This window comes from Siniperca chuatsi, linkage group LG16 (assembly GCF_020085105.1).
Source record: "Siniperca chuatsi isolate FFG_IHB_CAS linkage group LG16, ASM2008510v1, whole genome shotgun sequence".
Lineage (NCBI taxonomy): Eukaryota > Metazoa > Chordata > Actinopteri > Centrarchiformes > Sinipercidae > Siniperca > Siniperca chuatsi.
In genome coordinates, this window is record NC_058057.1 from 26,892,843 (window position 1) to 26,913,635 (window position 20,793).

Sequence of the window (20,793 nt, forward strand, 5' to 3'; positions counted from 1 at the left end):
TGCAGAGATGTTAATGATCAATGTCCAGTTTAGTGACTTCGGGTCATACAGACTGACACTTAGAGGGAGGAGTTAAAGAGTCTGATGGCCACAGGCAGGAATGACTTCCTGTGGCGCTCTGTGGTGCATTGTGGGGGGACGAGTCTTCCGCTGAAGGTGCTCCTTTGTTTGACCAGCACGTCATGGAGCGGGTGGGAGACGCCGTCCAAGATGGCGTGTAGTTTACCCAGCGTCCTCCTCTCTGACACCACCGCCAGAGAGTCCAGCTCCACCCCCACAATGCCACCGGCCTTACGGATCAGTTTGTTGAGTCTGTTGGCGTCCGCTGCCCTCAGCCTGCTGCCCTCAGCCTGCTGCCCCAGCATGCAACAGCATACAGGATAGCACCGGCCGCCACAGACTCATAAAACATCTAACATCTCACAACTATGTTTATGGGGAAACCCAAAGACCAGCAACAACCAAAAATTAAAAAAATAAATAAAAGAAACTATACAAATTGTTTTTGTAATGAATCCATGTTTCCATTATTAAAAATATTACACCTCAGGAGCGCAATCTTACGAGCAGCACTTGAAGGCAGCACAGAGGTGTGTGAGGAACCTGTGTGTTCATTCAGTCTGATCTGAGAGCCATGGAGGCCGAAGGAGGACTGTCGGACGAGGCTGCGTCTGCCGCCTGCAAAGAAGGAGATCCCATCACCAAGGTGACTGTTTGGTTTTTAACATCTACTTTGTTTTTAACGGATTGAAGCTATTTGATTGTATTTTGCTGCTCTGGCAGAAGAGCCAGACTGCTGTGAGGTTGAAATGCAGTCAAACCTGTTAGCAGTCATTTCTGACTTCAGACCTGTAGGCCAGACTGATAGTGTACATGCAGGCTAAAAGCAGTGCAGAGTCACAGCTATAATACACGCTGCCGCTGATTTTTCAAGGGCCAGTTCACCCAAATTACATAAAACATTGTGTTACTTCATGTGTCATTCATGCCAGTAGCTTCAGTCTCATGTGCCAAGATTTAGAAATATCCAAAGCTGAGATTTCCACCTCAGTTCAGTGTTGGTGAACGCACCTTCATTTGTGGCGTTTAAAAGCTCAAATGACATTTGAACAATTCGACAACAACTTGTCTTTCCAGAAGAGGCGTCCAGGTAATTCTGGACGATCCACAGAACACAGAAAGTAGTTCCCAGTGAGGTGTGAAGATGATCCAGAGTGACACGGCCACTGTGAAGAGGTGTTGAATCTTAAAAACATACTGTTTAAATGTTATTTTTGAAGCAACACAAATGAAATTCCATTAACATCTATAGTATTGTATGAAGGTGCCGGAAGACCTTTTCTGTGAATCTGTGGGAAAAAAAACAAGGATTTTGTCATTTGGGTGAACTGACCCTTTAGATTTTTTTACACTAAAGTTTACTGACATGAAGCGCAAGACTGACACAATACCAGAAACCAAGGCTCGTTCAGGACTCCCATCTCACATCACTTTGTAACTTTGAAATAAAAATGCGTAGGCACGTGTTGCTGTAGTGCTGCGAAGGGAAAAGGGACTTTGATATTCAACTAATTAACTTTATTAAAATAAAGAGAGGGGTCAGAGAGGAGGACGCTGGGTAAACTACACGCCATCTTGGACGGAGTCTCCCACCCGCTCCATGACGTGCTGGTCAAGCAAAGGAGCACCTTCAGCGGAAGACTCATCCCCCCACAATGCACCACTGAGCGCCACAGGAAGTCATTCCTGCCTGTGGCCATCAGACTCTTTAACTCCTCCCTCTAAGTGTCAGTCTGTTTGACCCGAAGTCACTAAACTGGACACTGATCATTAACATCTCTGCAATACTTGACATACTTGTGCAATATTCTGTGTTAATACTCCTGTGCAATATACTCTTTTCGGTTTAAATTCCCTATTTATTGATATTGATTGCGCTATTACTTTATACCATATTATTATCATCAACCGGTAAACCCACTTTGTACTTCACACTTATTTTATTTTATTTTATACTTATACCCACCTGGTACTTAATTTATTTTCTCACCTGTATTATAGTGTATTATATTTTTTGCTTAGTACTTCTCTTCCTGTGTGCGCTGACGTAAAGGCGAGCTGCTGTAGCGAAAGAGTTTCCCCTCGGAGATCAATAAAGTATTAATGATTCTAATTCTGATTCTGAATCCCAAAATGTTTTTATTTGTTTAAAGCTGCTCTTGTCTTATTTTAAAATATATTAGCAAAGGATGAAATGACCACGGACAGTGTGAAAGGTGTCACTCCACGGAGCTTTTCGGCTCATTTATTATTTATTTTTTATTAACTTCACTGTTTTGGTTCACTCTCACCGCCCTCATCGGTCTCAGCGTCTTCCAGAGTTGGTGATAACAACATGAGGACCTGTTACTACGGGCGGCCATTGTTTATAGAGAAATCTTGATTAGTGCAGCTTTAAGACTCATTTTTCACGTTTTTCTCGATGACTTTGGTCTTTTCAGGACTACATGATGCAGCAGACGATGCTGAGGGTCAAAGATCCAGCGAGATCTCTGGACTTCTACACTCGAATCCTGGGCATGACGTGAGTCCTCAGTCTGATCCTGAACCCGTCCAGTCAAATCTGATTCCAACACCTCAAACTTTTACTTTTCTGTGTGTCGACGTCAGACCAGACTTTACTACTGCTCTGATCTGCTTTCAAACCATTAACCACTGGGCTCCTCCGTGGTTTCCAGCTTGCTCCAAAAAATCGACTTTCCTTCGATGCGTTTCACCCTCTACTTCCTGGGTTACGAGGACAAGACGGACATCCCGGCGGACATCAAAGAGAGGACGGCGTGGACTTTCTCTCGCAGAGCCACCATCGAGCTCACGCAGTATGTATGACGAAGACTACACCAAATACACCCTAAAAAACACCAGATGACTCCCAAACTGATGAACTTCATGCACTGTGTGATCCTGAATTATCTCTCTGTCTGTCAGTAACTGGGGTTCAGAGTCAGATAAAAGTCTGTCGTACCACAATGGAAACAACGAACCGCGAGGATTCGGTGAGAAGTTGAACTAAGTTAATGTAGATTTAACTGCTAGCAAACAAGTGAACTGCTTATATTAGCTTAAAAGTCGTTTGTTTTTTATTTTACTGTTTACTTTTAATTGCACTATTCTACTATTTTACTTTTACCTGACTACGTTTTAATTTTTATTGTTACCATTTAGTATAATTAACCGGTTTTTAGCTGTATTGTTTCAGTTCAAGATGAGCTGAGAGAAAAGGTGAGACAGATGCCACCTGTGCTTTGTATTCTTTATGTGTGTGTGTGTGTGTGTGTGTGTGTGTGTTTTGGGTGTAACCTCCTGTCTTGTCGCAGGTCATATTGGCATTGCTGTTCCCGATGTTTACGCTGCCTGCAAATTGTTTGAAGAGCAAAAAGTGACGTTCGTCAAGAAACCAAACTCAGGTGAGTGCTCCTTAGTCTTTGGACAAACCAGGTCGTTATTGTTTACTCAGTGTCAACAGATCCCATTAAAAGACTCACAGATATAACACTAAAGTTTATATATAGTTTCATGTTTTAAAAACTCTCAGTAGTTTCCCTAAAACAGCTGCTCGCTGTAGTTTTTAATCAGACAAACAGGAGGAAACATTTGTTGGGGACTATTTCCAGCGGCGGATGAATCCACATGTGGTGCTGTAGTGAGTGTTTGGGGCAGCAGGACGGTGTGTGTGGGACTGAGTCAGAATAAACTACAGTGTGTGTGTTCATGGTGATGAAGGAACATGTCACCCAGTGCAGCAGAGCGGCTCGCTGATGTGTTTTAATAGTTTCTGGACGACAGTGGAGGAAGAAGATCCATCAGGCAATATTTTCATGCAACATATTTTATTTGTGGAACAGGTTTTATGTCATTTCATCCCTCAACTTATGTAAATGAGTGTACAGAAAATTCGATTGTGTTGTAACTCAGTTCAGTTGTTGTGTACGACTTGAAGAACATGTATGTAAGTATGTTTTCTGAGTTATGAAGATGTTTTGTCGATCTATTTGCTTGCGTTGCAGTGGATTCAGCTCTGTTAGCAGCCATATAACAGCCAGTGGGAAATGGAGAGCTACAAAGAGTCCAGATTTTCAAATGCAACTGTTTAAATTCAGAACTGTTAAGTATTTAGTCTTCAGATTCTTATTATACTTTAATTAACGTCTCTGCGTCACCCACATGTTGTTGGTATAAGTTTCCACCAGGAGGTGGAGCTCAGATTCAGCCGGACCTCAGGCAGGTTGTGTGTTAGAAGCGATGGTGGGCTCTGTTAACTTGTGTTAATCACGTTGTGCTGACATAAAATGTGTTCACACAGTCACATTATGGGGGCTGACCTCTGGAAAAGGTGGCCCTCGCAGGGTGAACGTGACATTTTACAGTTAAACTTCAGGTTTGGATTAGGTTGAGTCTCCAGGGAATTCATGCAAGTGTTCTTCTTAGAGACAAGAACAAGTGCGTATGTGTGTTTTCCATTATATTAACTACCACCATTTTCCCCTTCTCACAGGTAAAATGAAGGATCTGGCCTTCATTCAGGATCCTGACGGCTACTGGATTGAGATCTTAAGTCCTAACAACATGGTCTCCTTAATGTCACCTTAACGCAGAGACGCGCTGGGAAACATTCAGGGCATCGTGGTTGGATAACACTGCTGAAACTAAAGACTTCGTTTACATGACGAACCTCTGATACCCGCATAAACTCTGTTCTGTGTCACAGTCCAGCTCCTGTCAGACATTTTGTTTTCTTGTTGTGTTGCTCGGCGACTGGTGTGGTCTCGCAGATCTAAAGATCTTTGTTCAAGTTGTTCCTATTCTAAAAAAAATTAATAAAAGAAACTAAAAAAAACAAACAGAAAACAGAAAGTGGTCGCGGTGTCTTTGAATCTATTAACAGTCTGTTGCAGAGTTCTCTGGATGCTTTATGAGCTCTGAGCACCTTCGTTAACATAAACATGACGTTGTACTTCATCATCAGCATGCTAACATGCTCACAAGGACAATGCTAACCATAGTTTAGCATGTTTGCATGCTAACTTTAGCTAATTAGTAGTAAACACGAAGTATAGCTGAGGCTGGTGGGAATGCCATCAGTTCCGCAGGTATTTGGACACATTATAATGTTGACCTGATGATGGCGCTAGACTAAAAGTCAGAGGATCTCACAAAAGTCATCAGGATTCATCCTCTGGGGAACACGAACGTCTGTTCAAAATTTCACGACAATCCATCCAACTGTTGTTGAGATATTTGAAGTGGTGGACTGACCAACACTGCCAGCGTGGCTAAAACGGATGGATACCACATCCAGAGAATATTTAAGACTCGATAAATTACAAAGACCATGAATAAAAACACTGCAACATGAGGACACGAAACATAAGAAACAACAACAACTTGTAGAAACCTGTCCGAGAAACATTTGTTGAGTGGGTTGCACATGAACGAAAAGTATACAGCGACTCACGTATGGACACGTAGGGAAGTGAGATTAAAGGGGAACTGATTTTCCACCTCAGCGTGTGTTTCCAAAGTATCGTATAAAGCCTTCGGTGTCTCAGAGCGAGCTGTGTGGAGTCTGCTAAATGTCCTCAAGTGATGTCACTCGAGTCGGCGTCGGTCGGCGCTGAGGACTACAAGTTTGAAGATGAAACAAATCTGTTGGTGTGGAGTCAGAAAGCAGTGAGCTCATCAGACCTCTGCAGCTGCTCCTCTCTGCTGCAGGCTACATTAGCCGCTACTAGCATAACACACCTGAATCTCTGACAGAACTGTCGGCAGTCGTGTTGCATTGTGGGTAATGTAGGCGACAGGATTCAACAAGGAAGAACAGTAATAATAATAATAATAATAAAACTTTATTTATAGAGCACTTATCAAAACAAAGTACGAAGTGCTTCACAGAGAGAGAAATAAAACACCACAGTGAATGACGAAATATTAAAAGATAAAATACATAAAATACACAAAAGCAATAAAATAAACAGCCAGTTCAGGTAAAATCAGGATCTGCTTTCAGATAAAAATGTGTTCTGAGACGAGACTTAAACGAAGACTCTGACTCAGACAGCCTGATGTCTTCGGGCAGGTTGTTCCAGAGCCTCGGGGCCCTGATGGCCAAAGCCCTGTCCCCTTAGTTTCCATCCTGGACTCAGGAACAGACAGGAGACCCTGCCCGAAGATCTCAGACTACGTGAAGGTTCATAAGGGATTACAAGGTCTAAAATATAATCTGGAGCCATGAAGAGCCTTAAAAGTAATCTTAAGATCTTAAAATTAGTCCTGAAACCAACAGGGAGCCGATGTAAAGAGGCTGAACCAGCTGTGATGTGGTCGCACCTCTCGGTCCTGGTTAAAGAACGTGTGGAGTAAAAAAAGACGAAGAAGTCTCTGGTTCTGCTGCATCGATCCTTTTTAAAAACTGTCCGACAGTGTTGTAGGAGTGCGGTGATGAAGAGTAATCTTTGAAACAGAAAATAATTTAAAATAATAACTTGCAAATCAGTGCCTACTGTCAGTACAGCTGATGAAGAAATGAAAAAAGTTTTTGTGTTTAAACTGGAAATCATGATTCATACGGTCTTCGTAGCAACCACTTTCTAATATGTTGTCTGGCGAATGAAAACCATTAAACAGACACTTCTCTCGCTGACGCTGGAGTTCTTGTTACTTCAGTGTCTCCTCATACGGTTTCTGTCCTGTTTTGTCTGCCTCTCTGTGTGTCTGTATGTAAAGCCCTGACCGGCTCATGTCACCCAATTTACCGCCGGTCACTTCAAAGCGGCGTCCCGGCGTGAGAACCGTGTCGGCTGACCGGGGCGGATTTACGGCCTGCGGAGCTGTTCCCAGGCCTGTCAGCCTTTAATCCTCCATTCAGCTGGAAATGACGCCGTTTTCTTCTCTGGGAGGATTTAACGGGTGCAACAGTGATTTCAGTGTGTAAATCAACTGCAAGATGAAGGCAAAGAAGGAGTGGATTAACGTGTGTGTGTGTGTGTGTGTGTGTGTGTGTGTGTGTGTGTGTGCGCGCGCACGCTGTTTGATTCTGTATTACTTGGGAATGCAGTCTGGTTACTCATAGATTCCTCAAGTTAAAGAAATTTGAAGTCTAACACATTTTGTTTTGCAGATAAATTGTATCGCGTTGACAACAGTCTCGCCACGAGGTCCATTTAGCTGTTCTGGAGCTCTCGGTCATATCACATGACCTTCCACAGCAGATGGAGTTTGCCCAGTTGTCTTGGAATTGTAGTTTTTCCGAAGACTTTACCTCAGCTTTTAAAACAACGTGGTCCTTAAAGTTGCTCAGGAGAAAAATGGCAATTTGCGTGACAACTGGGCAAATTCCATCTGCTGTGGAAGATCATGTGATGTGATCAAAAGCTCCAACAGCTACTAAATGGACCTTGTGGTTGGATTGTTTTCTCAACTGCTGTTTCCAGGGTCAAGGATGAACTTTGAACCTCAGCTAGTTGAATCGTGTTTTCCAGCTTGCACAGGGCAGTTTAAAGGGCCATTCCAGTGGTTTTTACATGTTTTAGTCCGTTTACCACAAACTGCTGTGTTTATATTCGTCAGCCTGGTTTCAGACCCCTGAATCGCCCACATCTCCCATTTGTTCAGCGGTTCAAACAGGTCTGGTGTCGTTCTCACTGACGGTTGTTTCTCGGAGCCAATCAGAGCTTCGTAGGTGGGATCAAGAAAGCCAGATAAATGGCCTCGCAAATGCCAATAAGCACGGGTGAGATCAATGCAGCTGTAATTAGCCAACTTAAAGAAATAACTTTTTTAATTTGATAGACATAAAAAGCATGAATTGCTTCTAGCAACCACATGGACGGATACGTGTCCCAAACAGCCGAACACAAAGTCGGGCTAATTATCAGGCACGTCTTTATTTCCTTTCCGTTTTTTATTTCTGATGTGAAAATATATTAATGGACTCTTAAAACTTGTCTGAGCTGTCCAATCCATCAGCGATCAAGTGTGCGTTCACTCTTCCGTTCAGTCACTTAGCACTTTAACTGCAGTACCACTCTTATAATGTCGATCGCCGTGATGGATTACGCAAGTCTGCTAATTAATGTTCTTATGGTACTGAAATCTGAAACTGTGCAGCATGCATTTGAAAAAGATCAGCAAAAATGTAAAGAATCAGCGATTTGCAGTTAAAGTTCGACATGTGGGGAAACTTTAAGTTTATTCGCTGCGCTGCAGAGAGTGAGATGTTCAGATGCATCAATGTCGCGTCTGTGCTTTCGGTTCAGAGCTGGAGTCGGGATGTGGTTTTGCTAGCTTAGCATAAAGCCTGCAAACAGAGGATAACAGCTTCAAAACATACATCTCCTGACACATCTAATAAGCTCGATAATTAACACGTCATTTGATTTAGTCCGAGCACAAACAGAAATTTTAAAATGTGTGGTTTTTACAGGGTCGTATGTGCTGCAGCTACTCCGTGGCTTCTGGACAGAGAGGCTAGCTGTTTGCCCCGTTTCCAGTGTGTATGCTAAGCTAATCTCCTCCTCTAACTCCGTACTTAGCACACATACATGCGACTGGTATTGCTCTCGTCATCTAACTCGCAGCAAGTAAAACAAATAAGTGTACTGAACTAATGAGTTGAACTATTCCTTTAAGGAGATGCTACAGACGCACTGGTGTGGCGCTTCAGATTTTAGGCTTTGAAGCTCTCGTCCAGACTGAAACTTAAAAGCAAAACAGATGATTTCAAATACACCCAGGTTAAATCTCTCAACATATAAACAGTTCATACTGAAAACAGCTGCGCTTCGCATGACTGCAGCGATATTGTTACTTCATCTTTATTTGTAAAAAGGCACACAGAGAATCAGAGAGGTTGGATGGTACATCCAGTGACAGTTTACATGAAAACCACAGATAATAAAAAAAAAAGTGGGAAAGGGTTTAGTGTGATTCAGCGTGTCAGTTTGTAAGTTACTGAAGTACAACATTACAGTCACCGTCGCTGTTATTATGTTAATCTTCATCCCAGTTTACACCAGTCTGCACATACAGCTGTCTGAGACTGTACTGGTTTTGGCAGGTCTGCCGTGGAAACGTTGGTTTATTCTCGTAATAGGTTCTCTTTAAGTGTCCATTCTTGTTAGTTTGAATAAACATCAGTGAAGTGATTATCTCAGAGGCAGACTTTGGTTTTTGTCACATGGTCGGTGTTTCAGTAAAGTTTTGTTTTTGTCAAAAAATCCCACGAAAAGACCCAAACCAACAACGTGTTCATCCGTCTCTCAAAACTTTGTCTCCATTTGTTCCTACTGAAGACAATAATATCTAAAAAGGCCTCACAGACAGTTTCATTATTTAAAAAAAGGCTCAGTAGTTTCCTCAAACAGCTGCTCGCTGTAGTTTTTATCAGACCAACAGGAGGAAACAGAGCATCTGTTGGGGACTATTTCCAGCGGCGGATGAATCCACATGTGGTGCTGTAGTGAGTGTTTGGGGCAGCAGGACGGTGTGTGTGGGGCTGAGTCAGAATAAACTACAGTGTGTGTGTTCATGGTGATGAAGGAACAACAGAGCGGCTCGCTGATGAGTTTTAACGGTTTCTGGACGACAGTGGAGGAAGAAGATCCATCAGGCTGTGATTCACACTGCTGGTTTGGGTCTGCGCATGGGATTTGTTGACAAAACCAAAAATATAGAATATCACCAGACTTATTCTGGTTAAACAATAATAGATGTGTAGAGAAGCCAACAGGTCACATATGGTCTTTCTGGGAGATTCTCTCAGTGGGTTCGGTGGAGGTCCAGTCTACAGGGGTTTAAGGTTAAACATAGTTTGTTCAGTTTGTTTTAGTTTCTCGTAACATTTCATAAACGAGTGTCACTTTGTGGAGTAAATCTCCTGTGAACAAAACATCTGCTGAAGTTGGTAAAACATGTTAAAACAGTTCAGTAATTCTGGATAGAAAGAGGAAAGGCAGCTAATTAAACTGTGATTTTCTGTTCTCTGGGCAGAAGTTTCAGAACTGGTCGAAAAAAATCACGTTTTCCAGCTTGCACAAAAACACCTCAAAGGTTAACAGGTTAATAGAACTATTTGCTTGGGTCAAGTGTTGAAACCAGTCGGTAAAAAGGGTTTTCCAGGCTGTTAAAACTGTCAGTTGGTCAACAGGTCAGAGGTCAGTCGGCAGCAAAATCAGCAGTCAGAAAGCGCCGACCTCAGTTCCCCACGGTCTGTAGGGTTTACTGCTGCTGCTGTGAGGAGTCTGGGAGGAGGAGGAGGAGGAGGAGGAGGAGGGGGAGGAGGAGGAAGAGGAGATGGGAGGACTGGTGGTGGTGGAGGTGAAGGAGGAGGGAGGGAGGATGGGGAGACCTCCGTGGAGGGTGATGGGAAACGACGCAGAGAGGGAGAGGAGGGAGGCGGAGAGAGGAGTGGGGGTGCAGGGGAGCATGAGAGACGAGGAAGAGGAGGAGGAGGAGGAGGAGGAGGAGGCTGCACTGCGTTGTGACAACTCCACCAGCCTCCGGGGGGCTCCACCTCCTCCGGCATCAGGAGAAACAGGAAGCCCGCTCAGTCCGTACGGCGCCACGGTGGCCGGCAGAGGCCGAAACGCAGCAGCGGTGGCGACGGCAGCGGCTGCAGCGGCCCAGTGATGGGAGTGGAAGGGGTGGGGTAAAGGGGGAGGCTGCTGGTGGTGGTGATGGGGCGAGTGGGAGGTCATGGTGAGGGCGGCGGCGTCACGCTGCGAGGCGCAGGAGGTGAGGTGGGAGAGGAGGCGGGAGTGCTGCGGGTCGCTGGAGTCCAGGCCCTCCACGGCACTCAGGTAGCGGGAAACCTCCGTCACACACTCCCTGAAACCCAGAGACAGGAAGTCCAGGGCCAGAGCGTGGGCGTCAAAATAACCTACAGACGCACAGAGAGATGTCAGGCCGGTAATGTTTCCATAACGACAGCCTGATAAAATACTACGTCAACATTTTAATGCTGTTTTCTAAATATTAGTGCAACAGTTAGTGCTTCATTGTGTTGAGATGCTGAAACTGGCTGGATGTTTGTTCTGTCTGGTGCTGCTGGTAAACCCAAACGCTGCAGAGACACGGCCTGTGAACGCAGCCAAGACTGACCCCGCCCCTCTTCCCTTCCCCCGCTGGCTTTATGAAAGCAAACAGCGCTGCTCAGGGTCAAGTGGTGCTTTTATCCCTGCAGCGCTTTCCCATGGACTCAACACCTCCCTCTGTCACACACTCTCTCTCTCTCTCTCTCTCACACACACACACACACACAGTCGTGTTTCCATCACTTCAGAGGACATTACACTGACTCGCGTTGATTTCCTGGAGACCGGAACCACTACTTGCCCCAAACCTTAAACCAAGTCTTCACCCTAAAATCTAATGATTTACATTATGGGGACTTGCATTTAGTCCCTAAAAGGAAGGCGAGTCCCCACAACATGAGTAATCCACGCTCACACACACACACTGATTTAAACTGACACTGACTCATCACGTCCACCCTGACGCTCCGACAACAATGCCAACAATTTTCATGCTACTGTGAATCTTAAAAGACGCGCCGAGAACGTGTCCGATGAAGAAATTGTAACCAACGCTGTTAAGTTTTGCTTCGGCCTCGTCAGCGTGTGGTGTTTTGTTGTTGGGTGAGCTAAAGAGGCAAAAATTGAGCAGCATGAAATGGGTCCAACCTCTCAGAGAGCTCACCGACTGCCTTTAATGTCAACGTGTTGTCGAGAGGTTGCTGATAAGAGTCGAAACAACGCAAAAACTACACTATGAGCGATGGTCACGGCACACGCTGCACAGATCTGAAAGAAACACGTATAAAAACTTAAAACCCCTAAACAACAGAAAAATGTCTCAGCCTCCTCCTCTTCCTCATCTGTCAGTCGGTAACTGTGGATTCTGGCGATCACCTGTCAGGAGTCTGAAGCTCAGCAGGTTCACCTCCGTTCTGTAACCTGCTGCTTCCTGCCGTCACAGAAACTCACATCTTATCGCGTGTCCTCCAGCCGCCAGTGGCCCGGCTTTACGTACAGCAGGTTGCTGGTTTGATCCCAGTGCCTGCGTTGTCCTGGTGGCCCAGCGGTCTAAAGGACACGCACGCATGTAATGAGACCTTTGTTCTGCTGTGGCTCGGCAGGTGGAGGGCTGGCAGACTGGGCGAGACACTGAACCCCAGCTGCCCTGATCCTTAGACCGGTGCCTTGCACAGAAGGTGAGTGTGTGTGAATGAAGCGCTATATAAATGCACCCAAGCAAACAGACATACTGAGCGCACGAGCGGACACCGGAAACTTGTGATGCAGCTTCTATATAAGTTTGCTGTTGCTTTGCTGTCGTTAAAAGAGCAACAACATTTTAAAACCTTCCTTCCGTGAAGGATGTGTGTGTGAGTGTGTAAACTTTGTTGTCGAAGTGTTGCTCTTTCAGGCAGCAGGCGGTTATACCTTTCCCTCCCGTCGCCTGCAGCACCTTCAGATGGTCCACAGTCATCTGCAGAATCTCTGCCTTCTCCAGTTTAGCTGAACCCTGATGAAACAAAGCAAACGTTAAAGCGGGATGAACCTGAGAGTTTCAAGTTCGGCAGCTCTTAATCACGAAAAGTAACAACCGACTGAAGAAAATGACAAAATCCCTTCAAACTGTGGCGTCAACACGATGAGACCAGACGCGACGGCAGCAGCAGCTGGATTCACAGGCTGACGAACCTTTAGTCACAATCATAAGTGCGACACACAGAAGTCACAGTTAAATAATTAGGAGAAAACCTTTTTGTCCCATCGAGGGCTAGCGACAAACACTACATTCAGACTGAATACAGCAGCGCCTCCAGGCAACAAGATGCCCTGCAGTGGAAATGTTGGAACACACGATGGTTCTGCAGATTATGAGCATATTGTTTCCAGATTACAGCTGCAGTTAATAATCAGTAAATCATGCTGAGGTATTCGTTTACGACATCAGGCAGCTTTCCTCTGCAAGAACGTATATTTGAAGGAGGAACAGATATCGTCTGGGGAGGACTGTGCCAGGCAACACGTCACTGCTAGCGTTTGTCAGCTGTCACTTCGGTCAGTTTGTGATGACTTGATCACGTCAGGCTCTCACCTGTCAGAAGTAATCCGTAACAGAGGACCGAAGTTTTTTGCTTTGAACATTTGCCATTTCCTGATATATGTATATCTATATTTGGATATATATACATTTATGTATAAACTGCTCTACAACAGAGGAATGCTTTGACAGTTATGAGGCAGGAGTGCAGGGCACAAATACGTCTCCTGTACAAAACAGTGTGAACATATTGTCCCGTTAGCGACTGAGCTAGCGAACGCGTTCGCTCGCTGTCAGTTAGCAGGCTCGGATGTGTGGACGAAGTTGGCCTGCTACTTTCTGCAGTGACTGGGCCTTAAACCATAAACAGAAACTGGTAGTTTCGTTACGTTGTGCGTCCCCGACCCTGGGACGCAGGAACACTGACGTAAAGGAGTCTGTCACCGGTTCTGTCGGGCTCCCTGATGAACGCCGATGACCCTCAGATTCTCACCTGCTTCTCGAACGCTGTGGGGACGAGCCTCCGTAACTCCAGCAGACTGTTGTTGATCCTGTCTCTGCGTCTCTTCTCGATAATCTGACAAACAAAAAGAAACGCATAAAAACCTCAAACTATCTCTGAACTGTAAATCCTTGGACATAATACCAGTGCTGATACTTTTATTATTAATCCAAATAATAAGTTTACCCCTCTGCGTTTTTTCCTCGCCATCACTTGAGTGGTCGTGGTCGGTGATCCGCATCTTATAAAAGATGCTTTCACGTGCCTGAAAACCAAAATAATAATTCAATCGATACATTAAATAAGCAGATTTGAACTACAGTGCTGATTCATCAGAGACTTTGGTCCAGAAGATAAGACAACAGATTGAGAAAAAGTTTTCCTGGCTGCTACAAAAGTGGACAAATGAGACGAGATGAGGAAATCCCCAGCTGTGGGCAGAAAGGACAAACAGCTTGTTATTTAGTAGAAAGTACTGAGCCTCAGAAAATGAACAGTACTTCAAATGTGTGGATTTCTGGTGTTTTAGGGCCATTTGGGGAAAATGTCACTCCGGATTTTGTGGAAAAAAATCAATTTTCAAACACAAATAATGAATTTCTGGATCATTTCTTTGTCTATTAATGTGGTTTGTTGTTCCAGATGTCACATGTTCCAGCAGCTGCAGCAAACACCAGCGGTGGACTGTAACCACGTACATTTATTCGAGTACTTTACTTGTAAATATATATATATACAGCATATATATATATATATTCAAGGTGCATTTATTTGTCCTTCAACAACACAAGGCTGCGCAATGAGATGAAAGCTGCGGGCCCCTTCGCGCTACACGCACAGAATATATATACAAATATTTAAAATTAGACTGGAATAAAAATAAAAACAATATATACAATACTTAATATATATTATACAAAGGCAGCGGTATGGTACTTTATTATACTTTACTTGAGTATTTCCATTTCACGCTGCTGTATACTTCTACTCCACTACAATTCTGAGGGAAATATTGCCATTTTTAACTCCACTGCATTTATTTGACACTTGTAGTTACTTTTTACATAAAAAACATATGATATGCTTATATGATATGTCGCAGTACTACTGTAGTACCCAGTAGTACACAAAGTATCTAAAATTGGCTCCACGTTGACGAACTACAACATTAAAATGCTCTTCCATGTATTTTGTTAGTGATCAAAACAGAAAAATATAATATTCTGTAATAATATAACATCTGCATAATGAGTACTTTCACTTTTGATACTTTGAGTACATTTTGCTGATAATACCTCTGTACTTCTGATGGCGTTTCTACTTTTACTAAAGACCTGACTACTTCCTCCACCGCTGGCAAATGCATCGCCTTTTCTCTCCCTTCAGTATCTCCGCTAATAACTAGGTACGTTTACTCAAGTACTGCACGCAAGTACACATCTAAAGTTCTTTACTAGAGTATAGTCTCGTCTCAGAACACATTTTTATCTGAAAGCAGATCCTGATTTTACCTGAACTGGCTGTTTATTTTATTGCTTTTGTGTGTTTTATGTATTTTATTTCTTAATATTTCGTCATTCACTGAGGTGTTTTATTTCTCTTTGTACTTTGTTTTGATAAGTGCTCTAGAAATAAAGTTATTATTATTATTATTATTATTCCCATTTCATGCTACTTTATACTTCTATTCCACTACAATTCAGAGGGAAATGTTGGACTTTTTACTTTGACAGCTTTAGTCACTAAACAAATAAACGTTTTACTGACAAAACATAAGATTAGTTTATAAAATATGATGCGTTGTCAAAGATGAAACTAGCCAGCAGTATATAAAATGACCATCTACAGCAGTAAAATGCTACTTATACATTCATTCATCAGTGGTAATAATCTAATAATATATAACAGTATTCTGCATTGTGAGTACTTCAACTTTAAGTACATTTTGCTAATAATACTTACACATTTTTACTGTGTTATTTTCAATGCAGCACAGTGTGAACATACACTCAGCTTTTATTAAAGTAAAAGATCTGAATACTTCCACCGCTGCTTTCCACCTGCATCTGTTGAAGAGACCTTTTTTTTTTTTTAGAGGTTGTTGAAAGGGATTGTGGGAAATGTAGGACATGTAGGGAGTCAGTAGTTAGGTTAAAACACTTCTTCACACAGTAACTTTAACATCAGTCCGACTGAACGGCACAGACTGAGGTTATCGAGCGTTAAAAGCAGCTGTAGACAGTTTGAACTCCTTCTGATCGACCAGCTGATCACTTCCACCAGTTTTCCTCCAGTGCATTCCAGTTAACACCAGGCCTGCGTTTGGAGAGGACGTTTGTTTTATTCTGCCTGCAGCGCCAGGTGGGTGGGGTGATGGGGGTCTGTTCACATCACGCAGGTGAACTTGTCAGAATGACCTAATTTAACTTTCTGTCCACCACCGTGCAGCAATCTGCACCTGTCTGACCCCTAAATACCACAATGCATACACTCAGGCTGAAGTGTTTGATCCCAGATCAAATGGGATTTTACCCAAAACTGCCCATCATGTCAGTTTTGGGACTTCATGGAAACAGAAGTCCTCCAGTGTTTTTTCATTTCAATGAGGACAGTGAGATGTTTCAGTTACATGCAGTGCGGAACATAATGAGCATCATATTTTACTTTAACTGCAGTAATCAGTATTTTGAGAAGGTTTTTAAAAGATGTTTGTATTGATATTTATACGTATTATACAGATGTTCTTTAAGCACATTCATCAATTTGAATTTGTCTGATACTTTTGATAATGCAGGTAGAAAGTTGCTCTTCAGTAAACCAAAATAATAATAACAATAATAATAATAATAATAACTTTTTGAAGGACAGCAGGTAACTTCAAACCTAAATCATCTTTTTATCTTGATATTTAAACTTTTTTTTGTTATAAAAAGTTTGAGTTATAATCTGAAATATTTGATAATGCAGGTAGAAAGTTGCTCTTCAGGGTTCAGCACATTTCTGACAATACAACAGTAAACCAAAATAATAACAATAGCAATAATAATAATAATAACTTTTTGAAGGACAGCAGGCAACTTCAAACCTAAATCATCTTTTTATCTTGATATTTAAACTTTTTTTTTGTTATAAAAAGTTTGAGTTATAATCTGAAATATTTGATAATGCAGGTAGAAAGTTGCTCTTCAGGGTTCAGCACATTTCTGACAATACAACAGTAAACCAAAATAATAACAATAGCAATAATAATAATAATAACTTTTTGAAGGACAGCAGGTAACTTCAAACCTAAATCATCTTTTTATCTTGATATTTAAACTTTTTACGAGTTATAATCTGAATATTTTGAAATGATACCGTTAAAAATATGAATTAATATTACGATTACAAGCCATGCTCTGCAGACTTTTCTCGTGCATAAACATCAACACAACATGCTGCAAAGGTGGAGCCTCTCCTTTGGCGTTTTACCTGAGATTTAACAGCGTTGGCCTAAATGAACCTCACTGAAGCTTTTCGTTGGAGGATAGGAAACATTTCGCTGCTGACTCACCCCGGATAGACGCTCTCACTGCCCACATCAATGGTCTCCTCCACGTCACTCTCCGCCGAGCTGCTGTCCTCACACGGCCGCTTCATGGCGCATGGACGGCGGGGAGGGCTGCCTGTCTCTCCCCGGGGGGAGACGTGGAGGTTTATTAAAGTTCAAAATAAAGTTTCTTCCCCTTTGAACAAAAAAAGAGAAACCTTTTTCGATTCCTGTGATATATGTTTTTAGAGAATAAATGAATACATTTACACTACAGGAGAGAAATGACTATGAAATGTGATCCATCACTCAGCATTGATCGACACATGCAGGCCTGTCCTGCAGGAATATTACAAAGGTCCTGCAGTGAAGTCAAAATACTATAAACTACCTTCAAGTTCCTGATGAGGTGTTACAGGAGTGTGTTTGTTTAATCCAGGAGCTGATTCAGGTTAGTTTCCCTCCCAGAAAGAAAAGCTGACAGCCACAAAAGTCTTTCCTCTTGCAAAATTGATGAAATTAATGATTCCTCAGTCAAAAACGACTTTTTAAAATACGTTTTCCGACATCAGCAAACGAAGAAACGTGTGAACACGGTGCAAATCTTCCCGTCTAACTGTTTTTAGTTTCTAAAGTCAGTAAAAGTTAAAAATAAAAAAAAAAGGTCTTCAGTGTAAAATCATTTCTCAGGAGCTTCCAGGAGCTGTGTTTCCAGCGGTGTGTGTCCGGTAAGTAGTCCGGGGCAGGTGGCCCGTGTGTCGGCTGCAGACTGTAGCCTACTGGTGACCGGTGTGTCCTCCTCCTCCTCCTCCTCCTCCTCCTCTGCTGGAGCTTTCCCACGGAGCCTGGGAGCCACACACACACACACACACACACACACACACACACACACACACGCGCGCGCGCGCACTGTGGAACCGCCCACGTGCACTCAAACAAGAATTGGAGATGGAAGATTTCTGCAGTCTCTGCAGGGCTGGACCTTCTCTCCTGATAATACCGCCTGTCTGGTTCAGACTGAGTGTGTGAGTGTGTGTGTGCGTGTGTGTGTGTGTGTGTGTGTGTGTGTGTGCATGGGAATGAGGCCGCTTCTGACAGTCAAAAAATAGTCATTATATAAGGAAACAGGTTTCAGACTGTTGCAGTGAAGCCGAACACATCCAGAAAGTCATCTTTATTGTATAGTTTGAACTCTGTGCTTGACCTCTACAGCTGGAATCTGCTGTACTCTACTGTCTGAAGCTACCTAAGCACATGTACTCAAGTACAGACTGGAGGTACTTGTACTTTACTTGAGTATTTCCATTTTAAGTAACTTTACACTTCTGCTCCACCACATCTCAGAGGGAAATGTTTGTACTTTAGTTACTTTACAGATCACAGCGTTTCATCCCCTTCCTGTCCGGTGAAAACCTCGTATCTCCAGGTGTTTGTGACGAGCTGAAGGATGAAGAGTTTCCTTCATGTGCTGAGAAAACTCTCCTCCTCCTCCTGAAGCTGAATAAACTCTTTAACCCCCCCTCGGATCAGCTGGAGAACGCATCGTCACAGAGCTGAAAACGGGCTGTTTCTCTGAGCTCAGGAAGACTTTTCAGCGGCGCCGCAAACACGTGATGACCTTATAGACCATGATGCATTGCTGCAGGTTAAACTACCCAACAGGATATAAAGCAGTTAAAATGAGCTCGACCTGAAACATCTGCAGCAGTAAAATGCAACGCACACATTAATGCAGCAGGAATATGAATCCAGAAACACTGACAGGAGCGTTTTACTGCACAGGGACGACTCTTACTGTCACACTTTAACTACATTTAGCTGATAATACTTCTGTACTTCTACTTGAGTACGATTTTGAATGCAGGGCCTTTACTTTTAGTGGAGTAGTTTCCCCCCAAGGTGTTGCTACTTTTACTTAAGCAGAAGATCTGAGTACTTCTTCCACCGCTGACGGCCGCAAAGTGTCGTCAGTCGATCCATTCGGTCCAGAGACAAACATCTCGGCATCTATTATTCCTGGATTAACAGGAAATTTTACATTCATGTTCCCGAGAGGATGAATCTTACAGACTTTGGTGATCCTCTGACTTTTACCAACACTTCGCGGCAGAATTCCTGAAGCCAGCTAGCGAAGTCATGTTAGCCGTTAACATGTTAGCATCCTAACACAAGCTGCCAACATTCCCGCGTCGCTGCAGTGGCCCGGACCAAAAACAGAAAAAAGAGAGTGACAAAGTCTGTGTGTGTGTGTGTGTGTGTGTGTGTGTGTGTGTGTCAGACTTTCCCACAGCTCCTGGCCGTGTGTGCTGAAACCCAATCATCGTGTGAGAGAGGTCAGACACACACACACACACACACACACACACACACACAGAAGCGGCTGTCTTTTCACACCTGCTAATCTTTTTTGCAATACAACAAGGATTTAATGCAGGAATTATAATGCAGCTACACACACACACACACACACACACCTTCCCACCATTTATCCGCTCTTTCTTCTTCCAGCTGATAACTTCGGATTCAGACTTGTCAGCACCCTCTCATTGGCTGAACTCCTGCTCTTTCTCTGCCCGTTACTAAAATATATCAGAGTCTCTTGACCTCAGATTATAACAGTGAATCCAGCTACGTGGCGTCCACTTCGTTAGCTTTGTCCTCAGTGTCTTTGTTCAAGAAACTGATACGTCTTTACATTTTCTTTTGTGTTCAATTAGAAATTTTAAATGTATTTTATTTCATCTTTATGAACTGGAATTAACAACATTATAATGCAGTTTGTTTGTTTTTTCATGGTGGACTTGTCTAACACGGGTGTAACTGACACACAAATGCCATTAATAGTTGTCCATACTTCGTTTTCTTAGTACTTACTCCTGTGTGCACTGACGTAAAGGAGAGCTGCTGTAACAAAGAGTTTCCCTTCGGGGATCAATAAAGTGTTTCTGATTCTGATTCTGATTCTGACTTCTTTACTGGTATGGCTGACTGGGAGACTTTGATGTGCCTGTCCTGCTGTGACAAGTCAAAATGGCCGCTGTGAGGAAGACCTACGGGAGAGAGCGAAGGCGATAAAACCCATCAGAAGCCCACTGAGTTTGTAACTACGCTAAACTAAACATGAAGGCTTGGAACAGAGCCTTTCAGAGTCAGAATCAGAAAGACTTTATTGATCCCCGAAGGGAAACTCTTTGTTACAGCAGCTCGCCTTTACATCAGTGCACACAGGAGAAAGTACTAGCAAACAATATACTATAAAACACTATAAAAACTATAAAAACAGGTCAGAAAATAAATTAAGTACCAGGTGGGTGTAAGTATAAGCTAAAATAAGTGTGAAGTACCAAGTGGGTTTACTGGTTGATGATGATAATACAGTATAATAATACAATGTAATAATATAAGTAATAAGCAGTGGAAGTTAAGTGTAGCTTATTGAGATTATTAAGATATTGCACAGCAGTACTGGAGGTATAAAATATCAATATCAATAAATAGGAAAAACTAACATGGGAAAACTAAATATTGCGCGGAAGAGTAATACACAGAATACTGCACATTTATTCAAGTATGGCAGAGATGTTAATGATCAATGTTTCTCAGCAGTATGTTGTGTGGTTCACATGTTTAGACACTAATAAATCAAATATTAATG

The 20,793-nt window shown here is 42.9% G+C and overlaps 2 protein-coding genes across 3 annotated transcripts; one reads left to right on the plus strand and one right to left on the minus strand.

The window, feature by feature from the left end:
* Positions 1–554: 554 nt before the first annotated feature.
* LOC122863510 (lactoylglutathione lyase-like) lies at positions 555–4,908 on the plus strand. Its single transcript, XM_044170085.1, has 6 exons — positions 555–706; positions 2,502–2,584; positions 2,739–2,879; positions 2,989–3,056; positions 3,378–3,467; positions 4,556–4,908. The coding sequence occupies exons 1-6, from the start codon at positions 635–637 to the stop codon at positions 4,648–4,650; spliced, it is 549 nt and encodes a 182-aa protein (XP_044026020.1). The 5' UTR covers positions 555–634; the 3' UTR covers positions 4,651–4,908.
* A 3,949-nt stretch (positions 4,909–8,857) lies between these two features.
* On the minus strand, positions 8,858–18,005 carry hey2 (hes-related family bHLH transcription factor with YRPW motif 2). 2 transcript variants are annotated; one of them, XM_044169787.1, is made up of 6 exons: positions 17,530–18,005; positions 17,163–17,334; positions 13,796–13,874; positions 13,601–13,684; positions 12,501–12,582; positions 8,858–10,936 (listed from the first exon to the last, which is right to left on the minus strand). In XM_044169787.1, the coding sequence occupies exons 2-6, from the start codon at positions 17,246–17,248 to the stop codon at positions 10,236–10,238; spliced, it is 1,032 nt and encodes a 343-aa protein (XP_044025722.1). In that variant the 5' UTR covers positions 17,249–17,334; positions 17,530–18,005; the 3' UTR covers positions 8,858–10,235. The 2 variants fall into 2 exon arrangements, with proteins under 2 accessions (XP_044025722.1, XP_044025723.1); XM_044169788.1 differs by lacking the exon at positions 17,530–18,005 and having other exon boundaries at positions 17,163–17,517.
* Between the last annotated feature and the right edge of the window lie 2,788 nt (positions 18,006–20,793).

What these genes read in the sequence shown, in the direction of transcription:
- LOC122863510 (XM_044170085.1), top strand. Translation starts at nt 635, where the DNA reads ATGGAGGCCGAAGGAGGACTGTCGGACGAGGCTGCGTCTGCCGCCTGC. An exon ending in CAACGAACCGCGAGGATTCG is followed by an intron (nt 3,057 to 3,377) that starts GTGAGAAGTTGA and finishes GTCTTGTCGCAG; the next exon opens with GTCATATTGGCATTGCTGTT. An exon ending in CGTCAAGAAACCAAACTCAG is followed by an intron (nt 3,468 to 4,555) that starts GTGAGTGCTCCT and finishes CCCTTCTCACAG; the next exon opens with GTAAAATGAAGGATCTGGCC.
- hey2 (XM_044169787.1), bottom strand. Translation starts at nt 17,248, where the DNA reads ATGAAGCGGCCGTGTGAGGACAGCAGCTCGGCGGAGAGTGACGTGGAG. An exon ending in CGAGGAAAAAACGCAGAGGG is followed by an intron (nt 13,685 to 13,795) that starts GTAAACTTATTA and finishes TTTGTTTGTCAG; the next exon opens with ATTATCGAGAAGAGACGCAG. An exon ending in GCAGGCGACGGGAGGGAAAG is followed by an intron (nt 10,937 to 12,500) that starts GTATAACCGCCT and finishes GTGCGTCTGTAG; the next exon opens with GTTATTTTGACGCCCACGCT.